This window comes from Falco naumanni, chromosome W (assembly GCF_017639655.2).
Source record: "Falco naumanni isolate bFalNau1 chromosome W, bFalNau1.pat, whole genome shotgun sequence".
NCBI classification, from domain to species: Eukaryota; Metazoa; Chordata; class Aves; order Falconiformes; family Falconidae; genus Falco; species Falco naumanni.
Genome location: NC_054079.1, coordinates 27,710,583 through 27,736,286, shown reverse-complemented (window position 1 = coordinate 27,736,286; position 25,704 = coordinate 27,710,583). Strand labels below are relative to the sequence as shown.

General features: G+C 39.1%; 1 protein-coding gene across 8 annotated transcripts in view; it reads right to left on the bottom strand.

Annotated features, from left to right (window-relative positions):
• The window catches only part of LOC121080397 (rapamycin-insensitive companion of mTOR-like), a 109,811-nt gene that overhangs the window by 29,683 nt on the left and 54,424 nt on the right, over window positions 1-25,704 (bottom strand). For 6 of the 8 annotated variants that reach the window (XM_040578401.1, XM_040578404.1, XM_040578408.1 and 3 more), the window contains 12 exons: window positions 23,318-23,400; window positions 17,903-17,990; window positions 16,793-16,883; window positions 16,592-16,658; window positions 16,404-16,484; window positions 11,921-12,021; window positions 8,767-8,929; window positions 8,260-8,361; window positions 4,368-4,414; window positions 2,143-2,278; window positions 1,326-1,525; window positions 220-346 (listed from right to left, as the gene is read on the bottom strand). In XM_040578401.1, the coding sequence (XP_040434335.1) occupies window positions 220-346; window positions 1,326-1,525; window positions 2,143-2,278; window positions 4,368-4,414; window positions 8,260-8,361; window positions 8,767-8,929; window positions 11,921-12,021; window positions 16,404-16,484; window positions 16,592-16,658; window positions 16,793-16,883; window positions 17,903-17,990; window positions 23,318-23,400 (1,286 nt within the window). The remainder of the gene's footprint in view (window positions 1-219; window positions 347-1,325; window positions 1,526-2,142; window positions 2,279-4,367; window positions 4,415-8,259; window positions 8,362-8,766; window positions 8,930-11,920; window positions 12,022-16,403; window positions 16,485-16,591; window positions 16,659-16,792; window positions 16,884-17,902; window positions 17,991-23,317; window positions 23,401-25,704) is intronic. The other 2 variants (XM_040578403.1, XM_040578402.1) reach the window with 2 other exon arrangements.

Below are 25,704 nucleotides of genomic sequence, written 5' to 3'. Positions count from 1 at the left end.
GAAACATCTGTTTGAATGACTTAATTTCTTGAGCACAAATACAATGAAGGCGTGAAGTCCACAGAAAATTCAAAAGCTATATGAATAGGAGTTTCATTTCTCTAAACACAAAAATAAAAACCTTTCTGCATATATATTATCTTAAAGTCACACACCTTGAATAACAACATAAACTTCTAGTGGCAAATAACAATGGAACGTAAGTTGAATCAAACTTACATCAGTAGCTGCTGTCAGGATTTTAGAAAGGATGACTCTTGCTAACCCATCTCTGCTGTAATCCAAACTAGAAACAGTCAATTTTAACAAGTGATCCTGGTTCTTCAAAGAACAAAGATTAAGAAGACTGGGGGGGGGGGAATAAAAATTAGTATTTGAATCCACTCAAACTCACTCACTCACTAATTTAAACTTGAATACTCTGAATTAGATTTTCAGTTCCATAAATGCAGAAGAAAAAGTAAGGTCTTACATGAAATGGACTGACTTTAAACTGTTACAGCTGTTAGAGTCAAAGGGAGACCAAATAATGCACTAAACTGCAAGGGAAAAAAACACACCAAACCAACACTTTTTTAAATTGCTATGTAACAGTCTTGTCAGTATACTTGGATGTTCATGAAGCTCTGTGAACAATTCCACATTATAAAACATTCTGTGTATACAGCTTGACATAAGGTTAGTCCTATTAACTGTATAGATTTTATTGTAAATGAAGTTTTCTATAGCCAGTAAAAAACTTGCATTCTAATAAGCAATGAAAACAACTTAAAAAAAACCCAGAGTACATCAAACCACCTGAATCTTCTCTTAAAATTTACTATATTTCAAATAAACTGGCCATTGGCCAAATTACTCCCAAAGGAAGGTAAATTTATTTGTACCCAAAGAAAATTTTGAACTGAAGTTTAGGTACAACATGCATCATCACATTTCACACACAGTATGATACCTACCAGTTTGTTGAGTTTTTGTTGTTTTTTTTTTTTTTTGTTTTGGTTTTTTTTGGTGGCTTTGTTTGTTTGTTTTTTTAAACATTTCAGTACAGTATCATCTTTCCTGATACTGATTTCTGTCAGATAAGTGTGGACAGGAAAAAGTAAGCTATTTTGTAACACAATCATGCATATCTGTTCAGTAAGACAGACTAAAAGGCCACTTAAAAAACCTACTCAAAACCCCCACAACTAAGGATCTTTACTTGAAAATAAATCAAAATAATTTTAAAGTTTTCAGCTTTACAGACAGTGGTCCTCATGCACAGTTTACAAGTTTCATAACAGTTATACCCGTAAGTACAATTCAAACAGAATAAAAACACTCACCACTGAAACACATTACATTTTTCAAGCATTTTCACTCCATGAGGTTGACAAGAGAGAGTACCAAAAAACAGAAAGTAGTGCTGGCTAAGGGTATTTAGTAACCCATTATTTTGAAGACAATGTTCAGGTTTCATTCCCGATGAAGAATTGAGCCAATTTACAATATCTTTAACCAATTCCTCCAGGTAACCTTGTCCATCCTAACAAAACAAAGAGTAATAGCATTTACTAGTAACAGAACTGGGCGCCTCTTCTTTACCAAAATCCATCATTTAAAATTCCTTAAAATGTACAAACACAATACAGATACAAAATAGAAATGCTGTTTGGCAAACACAATTCAAACTAAAGAAAAAGGTTCAAGGCAAATAAAAGGAGTTTAGCTTGAAGACATCTTGGGACCAATTCTATTCTTTCCAAGAAAAGGATCATTCAATGACATTTAATTCTGGCCGAAGGCATAAAAGTCTTTAGCACACAAGAAGAAAGGAGGCAGACAAACAAAGGATATACATAGAAAAAAATCCAAACAAAAAACTCCCAATAGAAGCAAACAAAAAAACCCCCACAACCAAACCCTAAGTTGCATTTAATAAAGCTGTATTTAATGAAACTCGTACTTAAACACAGTTGTCTTCCCAGTGTCTTATCTGGACAATTCAAGATTTTAAGTTATATTTCTTAATTATGCTGATCATTTTAGGTTTAACACCCAAAGTCTACAGAAGTCTTTACTAAAATTAAGTTTTTTTCCTCTAAGTGGCGTACAGCAGCACTCCTCATTCTATCTCCAGTCTTGTAGCTGAAAATTTCTTACCTCTTCTGATTCAAGAAGAAATTCAGTAAACTGACAACCCACCACAGTGAGCTGTTTAGCCTTGGCATAGTCCAGATCCAGGTTGGCATACAGTTTACTGCTAGGCTTGTAAAAATATAGCAATCTTCTTACAAACCTATGGAAAATAAAAAAGAACTTGTTATGTTTCAGTAAGATGAGGACAGTCTCACATTACAAAATGATACTGGTATAAAATATATTTTATCACTAAATTAGCTTATTGGCAATAAATGTTCAAAAGTTATTAAAAAAGAATAGCAAGTATCAGTAATGAGTCTATCCAGACACAATTTCAGAGATGCAGCTGTACGGTCTATGCCATGATGTAAAATAAGCAAAGGAACTCAAAATCTCTATGCTCTTAGAAGACATAGCTTCGTTCTCATTCTCATGCTTATTTATTCTGCTGTAGTTTATCCTGTGGTGGGTTTCAAAGACCATACTATCTAGACTTACAAAGAGCTAAAGATGAGTCTGTCTTAATGTTTATGTGACATGACTTTTCCTTAGTTAAGAAAGAAATAGTTAACGCTACTGTAAAAAAAAAAAAATGGCCTTTTTCTGGCAGAACATTTTTTTTCAGCAACAGTATTTTCATTCACCTCATAAACATTTCTGAAGCACAACACAGCGATCGCAAATGCAGACTCTCAGACTTTTTGAAACCATGGTGAGCAATATAGTTTGAATTTCGCATTGCAGGAAAAAATTTCAGCAAAGACCTTCCCCCATCAATTCTTAGTAAAAAAATAAACACATTTGTGCTTTAAAAGAATACAGAATGTTCTGTCTGAAAGTAGATAAGTCAAGCATTAAGAAAGTTTAACTAAAGTACTGTCTTTAGTTAAAAAAATGAGAGTAAGCCACTATCCCAACTCCAAACACAGGACCAATTATAAAGGAAATATGAGGGCTTCTTTAAATTTTGTCAAATGAAGTGTATTTTACTCTGGGTTATTAGAAATAAATATATTACATATATTTGCACACATTTATATGTGAGTGTATATATACATGTATACTTAAATGTATATATATGTATGTATATATATGTACATGTGTATACACACACTGCATTAACTGTATCTCTATGAAATGATCTATTTATATCAAAAATATCTTGAGTTTCACTTTAACAGCCATAAGATCATCACAAACACACTAACAGTAAAAGAAAAAAAAAATCAACTTATGGAAGAACAAATTTACATTTCAAAAACAAAGTGGATGAAAATTTTTTATGATCAGCAGTGAAACTAGAGAGATTTGGTGGTTAAATAGTTATAATTCAACAAGAACAACAGCAATTTAAAGCCATTAAAGCATCTAACCCACAATCCTGTAGAAAGGATCAACCAAATGAAAAAGTTTAAAAAAAAAAATCAGAAAAAAACACAAATGTAAAATTAAATTAGGACTATGATTACAATGGGACTACTACTTATGCTGGGAATATAAAAGTTGCCTGATTACTTTGTAGGAAAATGTAAAATTATGCAGCGTGAGCCTTTCAGGATATGTTTTTCCTTTAGGTTTTTCCTCAAATTCATGCAGAGGTAGCTTTCCATGCCTACAAATACAGAACTACTCTTCAAAGTAGTTTGTTTAATCAAATAAATTTCTGAAATTCATGTTAAAAGTGACATCCAAGAACTAATTAGGAACGCTATTACCACACATGCACAAAAGTAATAAAAATACCTTAATGCCAACAGACATAAAAAAGGAATCAGAGCTGTACTGACTGTCTTTTCAAATCACACATGCTTCCCTTGTCTTTAATAGCAACTAAAAATAACTTCCTCTTGGGTTTTGATGAAAGCTATTAACTATATAGTGGTACAACTGTAGACCTATTCCATCAAAATTTGTCAAGTGCTGACATCAAACACTAATGTATGAAATGTTAAAGAGGTAATACTTTAACATTTAAAATGAAATAGGGCATTTGCAAAGCTAATATGATTCTTGTTTTAGGGAGTAAATATATAATGTATCTGTGCACAGAAAAGAAACCACTAAAGCTTAAAGACCTGTTTATTTAAAGCAAATATTGCAACCTAATTATCTGAATTTTTATTTCTGCTGCTTATCTATAGATTGTTTTATAAGTGTGACACAACAAAGAATGATTTATTGCAACATTAAACCCCAGTTCTTCCAATTTTTTTTCTTCAAAGGAAGTCTATGTAATTTTTACATACCTGTGCAATTGTTCATCTTTATAGTTCCTTAGATTTACATTTGGCCACTAGAAAAAACAGCAAATATAGCATTATATGAAACTTGTACATCAGTCCTTGATTAGTCACTAAAATTTACTAATTTCTATTACGGTTCTATTCACCTAATAATGTGTTATCTATAAAATAACCTCTTATTTTACTGAAAAGCCCACATTCTTGCTCCAACTGACTGCAACCCCCTTTCCCCATCCCCCTTGCACTGCCAGGAGAGGAGGTAGAAGAGTTATGAGTGAAGTTGAGCCTGGGAAGAAGTGGAGGGGTAGGGGGAAGGTGTTTTTAGTTTTGTCTTTGTTTCCCACTATCCTCCTCTGTTATTAATTGGCAATAAATTAAATTAATTTCCCCAAGTCGAGTATGTTTAGCCTGTGGCAGTAATTGGTAAGTGATCTCTCCAGCCTTAACTCAACCCATGAGCTTTCATTCATCTTTTTTCCACTTGTCCTACTGAGGAGGGGGAGTGATAGAGCAGCTTGATGGGCACCTGGTGATCAGCCAAGGTCAACCCATCACACCAGGACTAACAAGTCTCTAGGAATCACAGCTTCATCATACAGCCACTAAAGCCAGCAAGTCTAATCCAGGTGGCCAGGCATATAGCACTGCACTTAACCACGTTAAAATAAAATTCTTGATACTCAAGCAGACCTCTGTGTTAAATACTTTCTATGAAAATAGCAAACTATGACATGCTAACAAAAATAAACTATTTTTCTCAGTTTCTTCTCTGCAAATAGCAAACATTTTGATACACATAACAGGTAAATCAGGTGTTGTTGTTCTTGTTACTATTAATCTGACTTGGTTTAAAAATAATAATTTTTCTGTTATAGCTCACCTAAATATTGCTTATTAAAATGGTATTTAAACTCCTCTGTTGATACTTTGTAAGATGTTTTAAAAAGGATCACACAAAGCTATAATACTCTCTTCTGGAGCTATCTTTTCTTCATATTAAATTTTCCTCTGTTTTTACAGCCATCTGTTGACTCTATGGTTTTAGATTTATTTTTGTTGCTACTAGTATCTTGGAAGAGACAGAAAAAAGTATGTCAAACATTTTTCTTTCCTATCTAAGCAATACAGTTATATATTTCCAATTGGTATAGCAACATTAAGACATATAGTGCACTAGTTAATGATTAGTAAAACTGACTACACTAATAACATTGAACCCACAGTACCATATTAAGTATGAAGCTCTGTTAACAGTCTCAATTCCTCCATCCTGACCACTGCCACTTTTGCTGCTCTTTTTAGCAGCTTAGACAGCAAGCTAAGCAAGTAAAAAAAAAGCAGTAAGGGAACATATGAGATGCAATTAGTGAGGTGGTAGGAAAGCTAATGCTCCGCAGCTGTGAGGTTGCAACTGAGACAGAAGGGAGGTGAGTAGCCACATGAGATGGTGAAGTCCAAACACTGGAATCTGGATCCTGCTGATTCAGGGACTAAAGATGGACCACTCTGGTAAACTGCACAAATCCAGTGTAAGCTAAGATAATGTTAACAGGAACGAAAGTGGTTAGAATTTAACCAGAAAACACAGTAACTTCTCATTCTGAGAGACAGAAGTCATCTCTGATTTTAAGACATTTAGAACCGTTCAACAGGACACTAGAAAATATACTGCACGGGAGGTCTGAGATAACAAGAAAACTGACAGCTTGACCTAAATTTCAAGGGATAAAAACCCCAAAACAAACCAAAAACCCCCTTGGTTGTCGACTACATAAAACTTCCATTATCAAAGTACTACACAAACTAATTAAAAAGTGAGATTCTGAAGAACAGTTTCTTGATAATATCTTTAATACTGAATCAAAGGTAAAAATATCTATGATGAATAATCATAGATATCTAGTAGTCTAGTAGTATTACAGTAAAAATTCTGTAAACAGTGGAATTCAGTGGAACAAAGCTACTGTCATGTACCTATTCAAGTCTTTATACCAGAGAGATTCTTACTCTCTTAAGTTTATTAGTCCATGAAAAACTACACAGAAATTTTTAGGGGGATTTTATTTGGGGGTGGTGGTGGGAAGGGGTGGCGGTGTGCTCCCCTCTTCCCCCCCCCCCCTCCCATCCTGACCTAACAATGAACAACTGTATTCAGCTCAAAGTGGATACGAGAGTTTGACTTGAACAGCATGTTTATCTTACAGAATAGATAACAGATGCAGTCTAACAAGCAAACCAACTGAGCGACACCTGGAGTGAAGCAGGGGCCTCATAGCCTGGTGTTGCTTCGTTGAAAGCTAGGAAGACTCCTGCGCATCTGTAACCGTAAATCTATCTGTACTGAATCCTCTCTGCTCTGCACTGAACCATTGGGCCCAACTGACCTTTCCCGAATGGACACCTTGTTAAGGGCCAATTGGCACACAATAATTGACTTGGTCCCACCTTGTCATGAGTATAAAATCTGGCATTTTAGATTATTTTTTTTTCTCTCTGAGGATGAGAACCCTGACTACAGGATGGGTTGACAGGCCTGGACCCCTCTCCTCCCCAAGCAGGGATGCCTCTTTGGTAAGATTTGTGCTTCCGATTACATCGGATGCTATCCAGGACAATATTACTAACAAAAGCGCTGTACTTTTAACTCGAGCTTGATTTTTGCAGTACATGTATTTATCAACAGCAATCCCGAACTTGTTATATCTGTTGCCTTAATGAATCATCTATTTATTTTTTTCAACTCTGTGAAACTGTTTTAGTGAAAATCCTTAACTGGGCTCTGACAGACAAACATTAACTCTGATGAGCAGCTGTACACATAATCCTTTAGACCCATCAACCAAGTCTGAGACTAGGATTGGATCTAGCTGCACCTAGACTCCTCTCTGAGAAGGAGTTTAGAAAGCAAGGGGATCCTCTCCAAACCTCCTGACTCAACAGGAGGGCTGTTGCCCCCACCCTGGCCACTCATCAGACTCAACGTGACAGGCGGGTGTTGGGTTTTTTAATATTATCCTGATAATGTTTGTCACCATTAACTCTGTTTTGTACTTTTGCCATCTTTATAATAACATAGTAAATATGACAGTATGAAAATGTTAGAAAATGTTACTTGGGGGTAACAATGGAAGGATGGCTTTGATGCACAGAATGACAGGAGCTATTTTGGCTCTAAGACTATATGGAGTACTCAGAAGGTTTTCTTACTCAAAGAAAGTAACTCCTCTGCTTAAAAAAAAGAGGCAGTCCCTTAAAAGCTGTACATTAAATATATTTAAGATAATTCCTTCTGTCAGAGATGTTTCCTATAATTTGTGAAAACAAATTCATTTTGTAATGAACTTGATGCTATGAAATTATTTGTATTAGTTCAAAATGTACAATAAGACTGCATAATACTGAAGTTTTCATATGTGGCTCAGTCTAAGCATGTGAAGCTTAATCTAAAACCCACCTCCAGCCTTTATTTTCAGTGCACATTATTTTTTATTTTTTAAAAAAATCTGCTATGAAACTGAACAAGGCAGTATCCTATGTAGTTTGGACTGAAGTCTAAATTATTAGCACCTTTAAAGTCACTATATCTCATTCCATAAAGTCTATTTCTATACAAATAAAGTTGTCTAAAATTTAATATATGCTTATTAAGAAACTTGTGATTTAACTGTAGTGTATTTTTGTATATAGCTTAAGGGTTGTATACAAAGATACTATATCAGCACTAATTAAACCCATGAGATCCTAATTTTCTGAAATCAAAGAGGTTATAGGATATAGTATGGAATTGATATTAGAAAGTCAAAGCTCACATGTGTAATGGAGACACACAACACACACCCCACTCCCATCCCCCGATAATTTTATAAAAATAGTATCACGCCCATTTTATGCTCACCTTCAATATGGTCCCTATCAGATTCCAATTCCACTCAAGGTTCTCTTTATGAATGAGAACTTGGCTGTCTCGAAGATTCATTACAAGTGCTTCTTCTGTATCCTGGAATACAGACATAAAAAAAATACAGTAAGTTTCCTTGCATCATGTCTTGTCACATGATATACTTACTGTTCATGTAATAATCATTAAAAGGGCTATGCTCCACAGTATTTTTTGCATTTGAAAGTAAACTGCATGGTTCTAGAACTGCATTAAAAATTTAATAGTAAGAGATTATAATTGGGACTTAAAAGCATTAAAAATTATTGTAATTTCACTCCTCAATTTCTAGAAATACAATATATTATCCACAAGTAGCTAGAAGAAAAATTAAATGAAAAATATTCTACAAAGAAATCACATAAATTACTCTGAATTAAATGACAGAATGAAGCTTGGGGGGTGGGATATAAGCCTCCAAAATACAAAATCAAATTCAGTTTTGAAAATCAGTAATGGTAATACCTTTAAAATAAAGATGTCTTTCTGCACACGGTATTGATCCCTTTTTTGGTGGGTTGAGATTGCTTTCTGAATAATATGATCTAAATGGAGGCTGTAAGGTTTAGGTCCTCTTTTCTTCATCTCATGAAAACGTTTTAAACAGTTGAGGGCGGCACTTGCTCGTCTAATAGAAAAAAAATACTATAATCGGTATTTGACAACTTATTCAACTAAAGAGTGCCACTGCTATATCTTGAGTTAAATAAATATAGCTCAAGAAAGAATTCATCAACAATTCCAAAGCCTCTTTATATGTTTTTATACTACCATATCCCTCAGTCTTGTACTAAAATTATACAGAAAAATGTATTTCAGAATTTCTAAGTATCAAAGTATGAGCCTTATTGATAACTTTTCTTCTACTCTGCAATTAGTGGTACCTTTCAGAGTTCCCAGAAGATATTGCAAAGTTTAAAGTTGGTAAAGTATTGTGAGATGTCACAGCAGATCAACATTCCACAGTGAAGTTGAGATGGCTAGCTTCAACTGACTAAAAATACTATTTCTTGTAAATTCTCTTCCCCTCCCCAGAGGGTGGCAGGAGTATCAGTAGTATATTTCCTGCTCTTTATATCTAAACAGCTCACCAAAAGCATGTAAGAAATTTTCTATGAAAAATAGGAAGTAATAGAAATGACATTTGACACGGGCAGAAACAGTTAATTGCAAAATAACAGTAGCAGAAAAAAAAAATTACTGAGCAAATAAAATAAGGATGTGCAAAAACCAGGAGGTAAGTCTACCTTTCTTCCCCATAAACAAAAATTCTCATAGGGTAGGTGTTAAAGAAAATGTATTTTGAATTAAGAAATGTAAAGTGCTGAAGCTGCTAAATGGCAGAACCAGGCCTCGTCCCTTGTATAGCCCTAATCCAAGGCTGGTTTAAAACTTAGTCAAGTTAATCAGTGGGAGAATAGAGAAATAATAGGTGATCAATTTGTATACACAGGTGCTCTCAGAAACACAGGTGTTTCTAGAAAAAATTAGTATATGTGAATAGGAATTGCTTGTTCAAAGACTAAATGTGCTCGAAGGATTGTGTGAGTTAAAGCAGGCAGAAAGAAGATCATGATCCGAGGAGGACCTTGGAACCGAGGCAGAGACTGGAACTGAATAGATGAATCAACTGGGACAGTGTCAGGTGATGGATTCACAGAACTGGCAAGACCAAAGGAAACTTCTAAAAACTTCAGACATTGATTAATGGTTTGATAAGTGTATATATGCTGTGCTGTATCCCTTTGTTCTCTGCCACTCACTGAGGTGGTGGCCCAATCCTGAGTTGTGATTAAAGCAAGCCTAGTGGTACCCATGTCTGTGTAAATTTTTCCTTAAACAGTAGGAGAGTGGGTTTTTTGTATTCTCTTCAAACAAACAAATACCTGTGAATTCGATCACCTACCTAAATTACATAAATTTAATCTGTAACAAAGTTTACAGTTTTTCAGAGTATGAAACAATGCAGAGTGTTGACCAAAACCAAGATCTCTAAATATCACAAATACTACATCTACAAAATCACTTTATTCCAACAAAACCTGGACTTCTTACTACTCTATCAGGTATGTCCAAAAAGTAAAAATACTGCAAGTAATCCACAAATATATTCCTTTTGCTTTTCATCCTTCCTCTCCTCCCACACCTTTGACCAAGTGGAATACCCTGTGAAGGAGTTTCAGATATGATCTTTTTGAAAAATAGCTGTGTTTTCACGTATCAAAATCTTCTAGTAACATGCAAGAAACCTTCAAAACTAAAAAGCAGAAGAGCATTAAGTTTCTGGGAAGCACTCTACAAGCAGCATTTATCATTTCACAGTAGCATTTCGAAAAGATTCTGTACTTTATCACTGACAACACAACGGAAGACAAAATACAAAGTTACGATATATTTATCAGAATATTGACCTAACAAACCAGATCAGGAATGGCAAGGGTAATTAACAAAAACATTTCCTATAATTTACTATTAGAAAAAACCCCGACACACTCAGTTTAAATGGTGTTCTACAAAGAAATGCAAGTAAGACCACTGAGTTAGAGAAACACATTTTAAAGACACTGGAATCTAATAAATTATTTTACACAAGAGAGTTTAAATTGTGTGAAATACCCAGGAGACAGTATTTAATTTATGACAGAGCACTTCTGAGGTTAAATTGCAAGATTAGTAGATGTATAGAGAAATTCTAAAAATTAAGGAAAACAAAATAAAAAAGCCCATAGGTTTTTAAAATTTCAAAATTCAGGTATTTCTCATTCAAAGAGGAATAGAAAACTTCTATAAACATTTGTTTCAAGTCAGATGCCTAAAAATACCTCATTTGAGTACCATGAGTGCCAAACAGTTCCTAATGCTGCTTAACATGCCACTGCAGAATGCTGCATGAAGATGTTTAAATTTTCTGTTCAGTGTTAGATTTAAATGGAAATTAACTGAACTAAAAAAATCATCAGTGCAAACTTCAAACAAAAGCACCAGAAAGCTTTAACATAATTGCTATTGTTACAATGATAATTTTCTTCTAAAAAAAAGTTTTTAAAAAAACAGCCCCATGCCAATATTATGGTTTTTTGCTCTTGTTCACACTAATAATGATTCACTGATTTGGTCTATTACTATTTCATTAGCTATAGATAAACACCAAAAGATAAAAATTGGTACAGACTTTTTTAGTTTGGAAAGCTTAACTGTATCAAAATGCCAAAAAAGAAGTGTGAAACAATGAAGAGGTCAAACACACAGAACATGTCTCAGATGGTGCTTGGTCAAACAGTGCCTTAGAGTTAATTTAAGAAAAATTCTGTGTAAAAAAAGTAATAAAATCTTGCAGTCTGTGCAACAGTGTTCTGAAATCTACTATCAAAACTTTCTTTCCAAATGTCTGGTCTGAATTTCTAAACTGTTACTGTAAATAGATCACACTTTGGGAATCATGCACTGGAAACTATTTCCCTAGTGTCACAGAGCATTTCTATATTCCTTTTTTTTTTTTTAAATAAAGACAGAAGTGGTTTCAGCCATCAGAAAACTCGTAGTGTAGGTTTTCACTCAACTGCAGGGGGAAAAGGAGACATACAAATTTTCACTTTTAAGTGTAACTTAGAATTCTTACAGTCTTTTCTCTTTCATGATGTCAAAAGATGCTGCCATATTCATTAGCGTTGGTAAGCAGTGCAGGTGATGGCTGTGAGAATGAGGAAGGATTGTGTTTGCCTAAATAACAACAGAAGACTAGTTAGAATAACTTATTACAACATTTTCAGCCATCTCTTTAGGATGAGCATTTGAAGAATCTACCACTTTTCACAAGACTTTCACAAATGCATGAAAACCAAACTACCTTTTGCATAATAGCAGAGAAATAATTACACATACCATTTTGAATATTTGATCTAATTAATCAATCTGAAATACAACTGAAAATAACTTAAGATAATTTTAGGACTCAGAGCCTTCTTTTGGAGCCTTCTCATTTGTATTTTTTGCATTGGTGGTTTTTAAAGTTGTAAAATGCAAAAACATGCAAAGCATCACATATCCTTATGTCACATGTATAAAAGTACTAAAAAAACCTAAAATCAGAAACACAATTTATGATGTTCATTCAATACTTTTGACTACCAACGATTCTGCACCAAAAAATTATCTGATAAATAGAAATAACTTCATAAGTTACTGGACATTTAATAGCATACATTAATGCAGATTCCTCTTTTTAAACTACATGGATGACTGAAAACTCAAAAAAATTCCACCAATTACTTAAAGAAAAAAAAATCACTGAAGAGACTAAAGAACAGATTTGTTGTGGTTGTAATCCATGCTACTGAACTGAGCTGTTGTAAATCACTGTAGTGATAAGCAATCCTATACCTGATGATTGTGGTCATCTTTTTTGGAGTTCATTTGGGGAAAAAAAGAGATAAAAAACCAAACCACAGGAAATCCGATAAAACTGCTCTGCTGCATATGCTTCTTGCCACCAAGAAAGGCCATAAAAAAGAAAGAACTGTTTTGCAAGAAAGGTAAATCATATCACTTCACATGACTAACAGTTTCTCAGCAGGCTGAAAGAAGGCACTAGAGTGTATATGAAAACAATATCATCTCTAAACCAAAATAATTTAGGTTAAGTTCTGCTCTTCAAGCAGGTTTCTTTTGGTTGGTTTTGGTCTAGAGTAGGCTAAATCAACCTGAGCAAGACAAATACAGTAGTGCTGTGATGGATGGTTATATGCTCCTCAGGAGGGATAGGCAGGGCAGGTGAGGCAGGGGCATGGTGCTGTACATAACAGATGGGTTGGATTGTATGGTACTTGCAGTTGGTGACAACATGGTTGAAAACCTCTGGGTAAGGATTAACAGGAAAACAAACAAAGTAGATCTTGTTGTAGGAGTCTACTATTGACTACCCAGCCAGGACAATGACACCAATGAATTATTCTACAAGGAATTAAGGGATATCTCTAGATCAGCTGCCCTTGTCCTTATGAGTGGATTTTAACTTCCCAGACATCAGCTGGGAATATCATACAGTGGACATGAACAGGTCCAGGAAATTTCTGAAGCATGTTGAAGATAACTTCTCGGTGCAGGTACTAAGGGAGCCAACTAGGAAAGGTTCCCTTCTAGATTTTTTGTTTGTAAACAGAGAGGGGCTTGTGGGCGAAGTGGTGATTGGTGGCTGTCTTGGTCACAGTGACCAGGAAGTAGCTGAGTTCCAAATCGTTGGCGATAGTAGGAAAAACTGCCAGCAAAACTTCAACCCTGGATATGGGGAGAGCAGACTTCGGGCTGCTGAAGGAGCTAGTGTGTAAGGTTCCCTGGGAATCTGCTTTTGAGGGTATTGGGGTCCAGGAATGCTGGTCACTTTTTAAGAGCCATCTCTTAAAAGTGCAGGAGCAGGCAATTCCAAAGCATCAGAAGTCAAGCAAGTGGGGCAGGCCAGCTTGGCTGAGCAGGGATCTTCTAGAACTTAGGTGGAAAAGGAAAGTGTGCAGACTTTGGAAGCAAGGACAGGCAACATGGGAGGACTACAGAGATGCTGTTTACCACTGTAGGGAGAAAATGTGTGGCCAAAGCTCGATTAGAGTTCAAGCTGGCCAGCACTGTGAAGGACAACAAAAAGAGCTTTTTAAAATATGTTAACAGCAAAACAAGAATCAGAGATAACATTGGGCTCTTGCTTGATGAGTTCAGTCACCTCACAAATAGGGACATAGACAAAGCAGAGCTATTTAATGCCTCCTTCACCTCTGTCTTTAACACCAATGATGGGCCCTGGGACCCTCAGAGCCCTGTGTTGGAAGGCCCTGACTGGAGGAATGATAAGCTCCCTGCCGACCCTGAACTTGTTTGAGACTTGCTGCTCCAGCTGGATGCGCATAAATCTATGGGGCCCAATAAGATTCATCCCAGGGTACTGAAAGAGCTGGCTGATGTCATCACGGGGCCTCTCTCCATTATTTTTCAAGGGTCTTGGGAGTCTGGAGAGGTCCCAGTCGACTGGAAGCTGGCAAATATTGCCCCAATTTTCAAGAAGAGTAAGAAGGAAAACCCTGGTAATCACAGGCCTGTCAGTCTCACTTCAGTGCCTGGCAAAAGTATGGAGAAGGTTATTCTGGGAGTTATTGAAAACCACTTGAGAGACAATGCAGGCATTGGTCATAGCCAGCATGGGTTCATGAGGGGAAAGTCCTGTTTAGCTATCTTAATTTCCTTTTATGACAAGGTTACCCATCTAGCTGAACAAAGGAAGCCAGTAGATGTGGTGTTTCTGGATTTTAGCATAGCTTTTGATACTGTCTCTCACAGTATCCTTCTGGGTAAACTGTCCAGCATGCGGCTAGAGAAGTCCATAGTATATTGGGCGAGCAAATGGCTGACGGGTCAGGCTTAAAGGGTTATAGTAAATGGAGATACATCAGGCTGGCAGCCAGTGGGATTCCCCAGGCCTCTATTTTAGGGCCAGTGCTCTTTAATGTTTTTATAAATGATCTGGACTCAGGAGTCAAATGTACATTAAGTAAGTTTGCTGACAATACTAAACTAGGAGGTGCTGTGGACTCCCTCAAGGGTAGAGAGGCCTTACAGAGAGATCTGGATAGACTAGAGAGCTGGGCAATCACCAACCGTGTGAAATTTAACAAGAGCAAGTGCTGGATTCTCCACCTGGCACGGGGTAATCCTGGTTGTACATACAAATTGTTGGACAAGAGGCTGGAGAACAGCCCTGCGGAAAGAGATCTGGGGGTTTGGGTTGATGGCAAGTTGAATATGAGTCAACAGTGTGCCCTGGCAGCCAAAAGGGCCAACCGTGCCCTGGGGTGCATCGAGCACAGCATAGCTAGCCAGTCAAGGGAGGTGATTGTCCCAATCTACACCGCACTGGTGCGGCCCCACCTCGAGTACTGTGTGCAGTTTTGGGTGCCTCAATATAAGAAGGACAACAAATTGCTAGAGTGTGTCCAGAGCAGGGTGACCAAGATGGTGAAAGGCCTCGAGGGCAAGACTTATGAGGAGCAGCTGAGGTCACTTGGCTTGTTCAGCTTAGAGAAGGCTGAGGGGTGACCTCTTCGCAGTCTACAACTTCCTCAAGGGGGACAGCAGAGGGGGAGGTGCTGATCTCCTCTCTCTGGTGACCAGCAATAGGACACGAGGAAATGGAATGAAGCTGCGTCAGGGGAAGTTCAGATTGGACATTAAGAAAAGGTTCTTCACTGAGAGGGTGATTGGTCACTGGAACAGGCTCCCCAGGGAAGTGGTCTTGGCATCAAGCCTATCAGAGTTCAAGGAGCATCTGGACAATACTCTTAGTGATATGGTTTAGTTTTAGGTAGTCCTGTGAGGAGCAGGGAGTTGGACTCGATGACCCTTATGGGTCCCTTCCAACTGGAGATATTCTATGATTCTACGAATAAATTTACAATTTCCTCTCATCTCTAGCTGTTGAAATAAATATAAATCCTGTCAGTATGGAATGGTAAAACTTTAATTTTCTTGTGATACAGTGTGAAGGAAAAAAAGAGAAGCTACTCTAAGAGAGATTTTAAGGAGAGGGAAAAGGAACGAAGCAAGGTCCCTTCAGCTTCTCTGCAGCAGGGGCTACCAACAGCAGTGCTGAAAGAGCACTCCAAGTTGGAGTTGCCTGAATGAATAACATGAAGTTCCCAAGCCACATCAAGGTGAACATGAAAAGAGTTTCATCTGCCTAGCCTGCGAAGCAGAAAGCTAAACAAACTGCCACAGAGCTACCATCACTTTAGGAAAATCAAAAAGCATCAATAGTCCTTTTCCCAAACACAGTAACCAATGAGTGAGTTTGCAGGAGTCCAGCTTTAAAATACAACCGGTTACTGAGGATTATCCTTGAAGCATAAGCCCTAGCACTTTCAGCACATTCCAAACTGCCTTCCTATCGATTAATGCTGGATTTAATATATGAAGTGACATATGCTGTAATATAAAATAACCTATTATTTTGAATGAAAAGTGGATCTTCCAAATTTGTAACATAAATTCAAAGCTATAATAGGAAATATCTATTTACAGTGAGCTACTAATACTACCTATTATCAGCAAAAAGTCTTACTTACCATGTGCAAAAGTTCTCCTAAAAGGATAGTTGCTCTAACAGATATATGGTCATCACTACTTGTGATCACTTCAACCAGACCCTTCAAAAAAGTTTTAAAATTATTACATTTAATGTATAACACCTTATTTTAATGTTTATAGAAAAAAAAGTAGCAAGCATCCATTTAAACTTCAAGACATTAGTTACCTCTAGAAGTCCATTAGTAATGAAAGCTGAAAGCACTAAAGCCAAATAATTATCCATGAGATCAGGCCTAAGGAGAAAAAGGTATGGAAATGGGTTAGAAAGTACATTTCTTATTGTGTCTGCAAGAAAACAACAAATATTTTTGTCAACAACAACAGAAAACTAAAACAAGAGTTTAGACTGAGTTTGCAAAATGTTCACCTTGACCTGGCTCGATGTGGTAGTATAGTTTTAGCTTCAGCAGCTACAAAGCCATCAGAAAGTCTCCAGCAGTCCTGAAATCTGCTTGGATCTATAACAAGAAAATATGGACAATGGTAATTATATCACTGGATTTCATGGTGTTAATTTAATAGTTGTCAATATGTAAATAATTCCTACTGTTATTTCAGGTTTAAAATTATAGAAAATTTTGTCAGAAGGGATCTCTAACAAGTCATCAAATCCACACTCCTGCACAAAACAAGGCTAACTTCAAAGCTAGGACAAAGATCTCATTTAAGTATCAACCAAAATAATGAAATTTCCAATTCATAAACACATCAAACTTGTTTAACAGAAAATATCATAAACATCTAAAATTTTAAACCATACATCCATATGTTGCAAAGTAGCAAGTTTGCAATAAAGAATGATTTATTTACTTATAAGCACATAACAGGGATTAAGCTTGATGATACAACTGCATGACAAAGACACTTATAACCAGGGTTTGAATAGAATTTCTGGAACATTAAAGGCCGAGACTTGCTTCTTTTGGGCTCATACTTTTGCACTGTGAGACAAAGCAGAAGATACTCTTTGGTTTACAAAGAAGCAATTCTAAAGATAAAAGACTAACTCTGCTAAATATACAGGCATGAAAACACATACACTTGCCCTGGGAAAAGTAAGTCTGCTGAAGTGCAGCAGATATCTAGCAGATACACAATATATAGCAAAGACCCTTTTTCACAACTTCTGTAGCATGCACCAACACTTCTATATTACTAATGCTTCTAACACTTCAAAGAAGTCTAATTTATAGTAACACATTTAGTCTTTTGTGTAAATGCTACACTACTGCTCTTGTATGAAACTTACAACTGATATATAGTAAGGATACCAGAGGAAAGTCAGACTTCTAGTAGCTTGATCAACACTGAACAGTTGCTAAAGTTTTAAACAGGGCTTCAGAACACCCAATGAATTCAGTGATGAAATGGTTAAGATTGACATACTTTACAAGACAGAAGTAACAGTGAAGGCTTCAAATTTGTAGAAGAGCTTAATAAAAAGAATTTTTATGTGAACCAGTACTAAACTACTTACCTACACTGAGAAGTGCCTCAATAAACTCTTCTGCAACAACAGGGAGAGGAAGGCGAAATATATCATAAAGAACCTCAAGCAGACCATGCTAGCAAAAAACAAACAAACCAGAAGTTTCAGAAATTTTATAGATTTACAAAAATTTTTGCTATTATTTTTGAAGTCATGATTTCTAGAGTGCTAAAATTGGTGTCTTTGTTTCAGGGTTTCTTTTAGGATAACATGCTTATTTTCATAATCTGAATGAATCAAATGCTTTGCTGTTCTACCAACTGAAGAGTAAAGACCCATCACATCACGAGAGATGCTGGAGCTGAGTAAGGCAGCCCAACCTGCCCGTTGTATAATAACCAGTGCAACTAAGAAAAAGAGATGGGTGACAGCAGTAGGCAAAATTCCTCTGAGAGGTACAGAGGCACCTATTTGCCAATCTGATGTGCTCTCTGGAAAGGTATGCTGCTTGCCAGGGACTCATATCAGGGATGTTACTGACAGGCTACGAATCTTTACAATTCACTATTATCCACTGCTGTTGTTCCACATGGGCACCAGTGTTAAACCAGGAGCAGTCTGAGGGGCATCAAGAAGGATTACAGAGCCCTGGGAGCGGCAGTAAGGGACTCTGGAGCACAGGTAGATTTTTCATCAATCCTCCCGGTCAAAGGGAAGGGGCTTGAAAGGACCAATTGAATCTGGCAAATCAACAAATGGTTACAGGACTGGTGCCACAGACAGGAGTTTGGTACTTAGACCATGGACTTAAACCTGGTCTACTGGGGGCTGATGGGGTCCATCTGTAAGAGAAGGGGAAGAGCATCTTCAGTCATAGGCTGGCCAAGCTGGTGAGGAGGGCTTTAAACTAAAGTTGCTGGGGGAGGGGAACCTCAATCCATCCCACTCCTACCAGTTTGATGCCAGTGACAGCAATAGACCCAGAGCCTGGAGAGGGATCACAAGGCAGTGGGACATCACCTGAAGAGCAGCACAAAGGAATTCCAGCCACTCCAGCCAGTGAGTCAGCTTCATCATCATCAACTTAAATGTCTCTATTCAAACACACATAGCATGGGGAATAAACAACAGGAGTTACATGCCCACGCCTGTAGGGCCATGGTCTTATTGGCATCACAAGATGTTGTGGGATGACGCATATGACTGGGGTGTTGGAATGGAAGGATATAGACTCTTTAGGAAGGACAGGCAGAGGAAAAGAGGAGGGGGTGTTGCCTTCTATGTCAACAATCAGCTGCAGTTCACAGACCTCTGCCTGGGGATAAATAAAGAGCTGACTGAGAGCTTATGGGTCAGGATTAAAGGGAGGGCAGGGACAGGGAAAAAGTGACATTATAGTGGGGGTCTGCTACAGGCCACACGACCAAGAAGAATGAGTGGATGAGGTCCTTTAGAGGCAGATAGGAGATGCCTAAAGTTCACAAGCCCTGGTCCCATTGGGGGGCTACAACCACCATGATATCTGTTGGAGGGGCAACATAGCAGGGCATAAGCAATCCAGGAGGTTCTTGGAATGGGTTGATGATAACTTCCTTCTCCAAGTGATAGAGGAGCCAACGAGGAGAGGAGCTATGCTGGACCTTGTTCTCACCAACAAGGAGGGGCTGAGTGAGGAATGTGAAGCTTAAGGGTAGCCTTGGCTGCAGGGACCATGAAATGGTGGAGTTCAAGATCCTTAGAGCAGCAAGGAGGGCATACAGCAAGATCACTACTGTGGAATTCAGGAGAGCTGACTTTGAGGCTTATGAAAGGCAGGTCCAGCTTGATAAACCTGATCTCCTTCCATGGCAAGGTGACCCACTTAGTGGATGAGGGAAAGGTTGTGGATGTTGTTTACCTGGACTTTAGTAAAGCCTTTGACACTATTTCCCACAGCATCCAGTTGGCGGCCAGTCACAAGTGGTGTTCCCCAGAGCTCAGTATTGGGGACAGTTCTGTTTAACATCTTTATCAACGATCTGGATGAGAGGATTGAGTGCACCCTCAGGAAGTTTGCAGACACCAAGTTGGGGGGGAGAGTGTTGATCTGCTTGAGGGAAGGAAGGGTCTACAGAGGGATCTGGACAGGCTGGACCAATGAGCTGAGGCCAATTGTATGAGGTTCAACAAGAAGTGCTGGATCCTGCACTTGGGTCACAACAACTCCATGCAACGCTAGAGACTTGGGGAAGAGTGGCTGGAAAGCTGCCTGGCAGAAAAGGACCTGGGGGTGTTGGTCAAGAGTCAGCTTAACATGACCCAGCAGTGTGCCCAGGCAGCCAAGAAGGCCAATAGCATCCTGGCTTGTATCAGAAACAGTGTGGCCAGCAGGACAAAGGAAATGATTGTCCCCCTATACTCACCACTGGTGAGGCCACACCTAGAATACTGTGCTCACTTTTGGGCCCCTCACTTCAAGAGAGATGTAAAGGTGCTGGGGAATGTCCAGAGAAGGGCAATGAGGCTGATGAAGGGTGTAGAGAACAAGTCTTATGAGGAGCAGCTGAGGGAACTGGTGTTGTTTAGTCTGTAGAAAAGGAGGCTGAGGGGAGACCTTCTCACTCTCTACATCTACCTGAAAGGAGGTTGTAAATAGGTGGGTGTTGGTCTTGGTCTCTTCTCCCAAGCAGTAAGCGATAGTGCTGTATGCCCTCCTTGCTGCCCTAAAGATCTTGAACTGCACCATTTCATGCTTAAGGGCAGCCTTGGCTGCAGGGACCATGAAATGGTGGAGTTCAAGATCCTTAGAGCAGCAAGGAGGGCATACAGCAAGATCACTACTGTGGAATTCAGGAGAGCTGACTTTGGCCTCTTCAGGGATCTGCTTGGTAGAGCACCATGGGATAGAGCCCTGCAGGGAAGAGGCGCCCAAGAAAGTTGGTTAATATGCAAGGATCACCTCCTCCAAGCTCAGGAGCGATGCCTCCCAACAAAGAGGAAGTCAGGCAAAAACACCAGGAGGCCTGCATGGATGAACAGGACAAACTCAAACACAAAAAGGAAGCCTACAGGGGGTGGAAGTAAGGACAGGTCGCCTGGGAGGAATACAGAGAAAGTGTCCAAGCAGCCATGGATCAGGTTAGGAAAGCTGAAGCCCTGATAGAATTAAATCTGGCCAGGGACATCAAGGGCAACAAGAAAAGCTTCTATAGGTATGTCAGCGATAAAAGGAAGACTAGGGAAAATGTGGGCCCTCTCTGGAAGGAAACGGGGGACCCTGGTTACCCAGGACATGGAGAAGGCTGAGGTACTCAATGACTTTTTTGCCTCAGTCTTCACCTGCAAGTACTCCAACCACACCGCCCAAGTCACAGAAGGCAAAGGCGGGGGACTGGGAGAATGAAGAACCACCCGCTATAGGAGAAGATCAGGTTTGAGACCATCTAAGGAACCTGAAAGTGCACAAGTCCATGGGACCTGATGAGATGCATCCACAGGTCCTGAGGGAACTGGCGGATGAAGTGACTAAGTCACTCTCTATCATATTCGAGAAGTCGTTGCAGTCCAGTGAAGTTCCCAGTGACTAAAAAAGGGGAGACGTAACCCTCTTTTTTAAAAAGGGAAATAAGGAAGACCTGGGAAACTACAGGCTGGTCAGTCTCACCTTGGTGCCCAGCAAGATCATGGAGCAGATCCTCCTGGAAACTATGCTAAGGCACATGGAAAATGAGGAGGTGATTGGTGACTGCCAACATGGCTTAACTAAGGGCAAATCATGCTTGACAAATTTGTTGGCCTTCTATGACGGGGTTACAGCACGGACGGGTGAGGGAAGAGTGACCGATGTCATCTACCTGGACTTGTGCAAAGCATTTGACACTGTCCCGCACGACATCCTTGTCTCTAAAACGGAGAGACATGGATTTGACAGGTGGACCACTCAGTGGATAAGGAATTGGCTGGATGGTTGCACTCAAAGAGTTGTGGTCAGCAACTTAAAGTCAAAGTGGAGATCGGTGACAAGTGGTGTTCTTCAGGGGTCTGTACTGGGACCAGTGCTGTTCAAAATCTTTGTCAGGGACATGGACAGTGGGATCGAGCGCACCCTCAGCAAGTTTGCCAATGACACCAAGCTGAGTGATGCAGTCGACATGCTGGAGGAAAGGGATGCTGTCGTCCAGAGGGACCTTGACAGGCTAGAGAGGTGGGCATGTGCAAACTTCATGAGGTTCAACAAGGCCAAGTGCAAGGTCCTGCACCTGGGTTGGGGCAACCCCCAGTATCAGTACAGGCTGGGCAGAGAATAATGGATTGACAGCAGCCCTGAGAAGAAGGACTTGGGGGTGCTGGTGGATGAGAACCTCAACATGGGCTCGCAATGTGTGCTTGCAGCCCAGAAAGCCAACCGAATCCTGGGCTGCATCAAAAGAAGTGTGACCAGCAGGTTGAGAGGTTGAGAATCACCTCTCTGCTTTGCTCTTGTAATACCCCAACCTGGAGCACTGCATTCAGCTCTAGGGCCCCCAACATAAGAAGAACATGGACCTGTTGGAATGAGTCCAGAGGAGGGCCATGAAGCTGATCAGAGGGCTGGAGCACCTCTCCTATGATGACAAGCTGAGAGAGTTGGGCTTCTTCAGCCTGAAGAAGAGAAGGCTCTGGGGAGACCTTATAGCAGCCTTCCTGTACTTAAAGGGGGCCTACAGGAGAGGTGGGGAGGGACTCTTTATCAGGGAGTGTAGTGATAGGATGAATGGTAATAGTTTTAAACTGAAAGAGGGTAGATTTAGATTAGATATTAGGAAGAAATTCTTTACTGTGAGGGTGGTGATGCGCTGGAACAGGTTGCCCAGAGAAGTCATGTATGCCCCATCCCTGGAAGTGTTCAAGGCCAGGTTGGAACTAGATGATCTTTAAGGTCCCTTCCAACCCAAACCATTCTATGATTCTATGATCTGGAGAAGAGAAAGGAAGGGGCTTGTTTACTTTAGAAGCGTGCCTGACTGTCACTATAAATTCTACAGAAGCTCAGGCTACTCGGATTACAGTTTTTTAGAACAGTTAGTGCTGCCACCATCCACTTGATTTAGCAGGTAATTGGGAAGACACATTTTTATTTATCTCAGATTCAATGCTTTAAACTCATAACTGCAGCTACTGTGATTTTGCTTGGACTTGTGGTCAGAGGAAAAGTTAATTCATGCACTTTTCTCTCCTCCACTCCCTGCTCTCAGACATACAGGGTGTGATTCCACTATCATTTTATGTGCAAGGAACTGAGACAGAAAAAGCAAGCAACTTGCTTAAGGAGTTTTATAATGGAATTATTGACTTAGACGTGGGGGTCAAATAAAGTCAAGGCTAGTTGTCTCATAATTGGAGTCTGCATTTAAACCACTAAACGGATAAAATCATCAAAATTTTAAATGTTCATTAAAACATCCAATATTATTCCTATATCAGTACTACTTATTCACTACCTACCCGTATTTCCATATTTGGTATACAGAGTACCCCAATAAGAGACTGAATCCCAGAATTTCCAGGTTTGCACAAACTGATAATACCTAGGAAACATTAAATACATAATATTCCATCACCAAGCAAAAAAAAAGCATTAGTCACATTGTTAAATTTGATTTCCAGTTTGAGTACAAGCACAGATGATGAAAATTATTAATCATAAACATTTTTCACCTCTATAATGTCATCTCCTTTCTAATAAATGTTTAACAAAGCTTTCTAATGACAAAACTTTGTTTCTTCATTAAAAAATAGAGCTACTTTTACCCTCTTTACTGTGAACAATATTCTCAAATTATCTGCATAACCAACATTTACGTGGAAGAAATGGCAGAAAGAAAAGACAAAATTGTCAGTAAAGGATAAATATTAAACCTGAAAGATATAAATCATCTTAGCAGAACCGTGAGCAGTTTCTCCATCAAAAGCTGTATGTTAAACTAACAATTTAGTTACCTTTAATCTCAGGAGAATTCTAAACAGCGAGTTTAAATATACTTGGAATAACATTCTCTGTGCATCGTTTTTAATCATCTTTACCCAAATGACAAGTGCTCATCTCCAGAATTTTCATAGAATAAAACAAGTTTCTCCAAAATACAACTTTAAATGAACAAAAAGCCAGGTTTACACACCTTTACGTCTTACATATTATATATAAACCCAAATCTTCATTCATTAAAATTTACTAAAAAACGAAAATTATTACCTACTCGTCTATTTATTTTCACTAATACATATTTAATGACATGTGTTTTATATGAACTTGAAGATCAAGTCCTCAAGTTCGAAACTTCCATGTCACAAAAACTTATGACAAGTACACATGGCCACAAAGACATTAAGGGCATTTAAATATGTTCCACTGAGGGAAGGGGTTAAAGAAATTTTAGTAGATCTAATTGCTTAATGATTACCTAAATTGTTGTTGATAAATAATGCTTTGTTTTACTAACTATTGTGAGGTGGGGTTTGTTTTGTTTTGTTTTTTGGTTTTGGGGGGTTTTTTTGAGGTTTTTTTTTACTAACCATTAACTGAAGCAAGGAGTCTGCAGTTCCTCCTGAAGGACAGTTCCTGATAAGAACTAGCTAAAACCAATTGTATAGTTTGGACAAAGACCAAGGAACAACTGAGAGGAACAACTGAGTCTGCGCAAAGAGAGAAGGTAAGAAGTTCAGAGCGAGGGAGACTACCAAGCCTTCATCCCCATGACCCCCACCAAGAGGCACCATGCAAGCGTAGTTGGGAGGGACTTATGGAAATGACTTCTTGGAACTAATTTTAATATGAAGTGGGCCTAGGCTATGAATATGTATATGCATATTTGGAAATCTTATGTATATGCAACATTTGATTGTATAAATTGAGGCAAGTTGTTGCCCCAGGCGCATATGGCTTTGGTGGGGCTATCCCTGTGACCTACTTTACAATCTGATAGATTGTGGAGTCTGATTCCACAAGTCACCACAGTGCACCTCAGAGGCCTTTCCCCACCCCTACCTCCACCCCAAGAGTATAAAATGGTCTGTGGTGAGTTGACCTCTATTGGGTGCCAGGTGCCCACCAAGCTGCTCTATCACTCCCCATCCTCAACTGGACAAGGGGAGAGAAAAATATAATGGAAGGCTTGTGGGTCAAGATAAGGACAGGGAGATCACTCAGCAATTACCATCATGGGCAAAAAAGACTCGACTTGGGGAAATTAGTTTAATTTATTACCATACAAATCAAGAGTAAAATAATGAGAAATAAAAACTAAATCTTAAAACACCTTCCCACCACCCCTACCCTTCTTCCCAGGCTTAACTACACTCCTGATTTCTCTACCTTCCCCCAAGTAGTGCAAAGGGACAGGGAATGGGGGTTACGGTCAGCTCATCACATATTGTCTCTGCTGCTCCTTCCTTACTCTCTTCCCTTGCTCCAGCGTGGGGTACCTCCCACAAGAGACAATCCTCTACAAACTTCTCCAACATGAGTCCTTTCCATGGGCTACAGTTCTTAATGAACTGCTCCAGTGTGGGTTTCATACATGGGGTGCAGTTCTTCAGGAACAGACTGCTCCAGCATGGGTCCCCTATGGGGTCACAAGTCCTGCCAGAAAACCTGCTCCAGCATGGGCTTCTCTCTCCATGGGGGTTCACAGGTCCTGCCAGGAGCCTGCTCCAGCGCAGGCTCTCTACAGGGTCACAGCCTCCTTCAGGCACATCCATCTGCTCTGGCGTGGGGTCCTCTATGGGCTGTAGGTGGATATCTGCTCCACCATTAACCTCCATGGGCTGCAGGGGGACAGCCTGCCTCACCATGGTCTTCACCATGGGCTGCAAAGGAATCTCTGCTCTGGTGC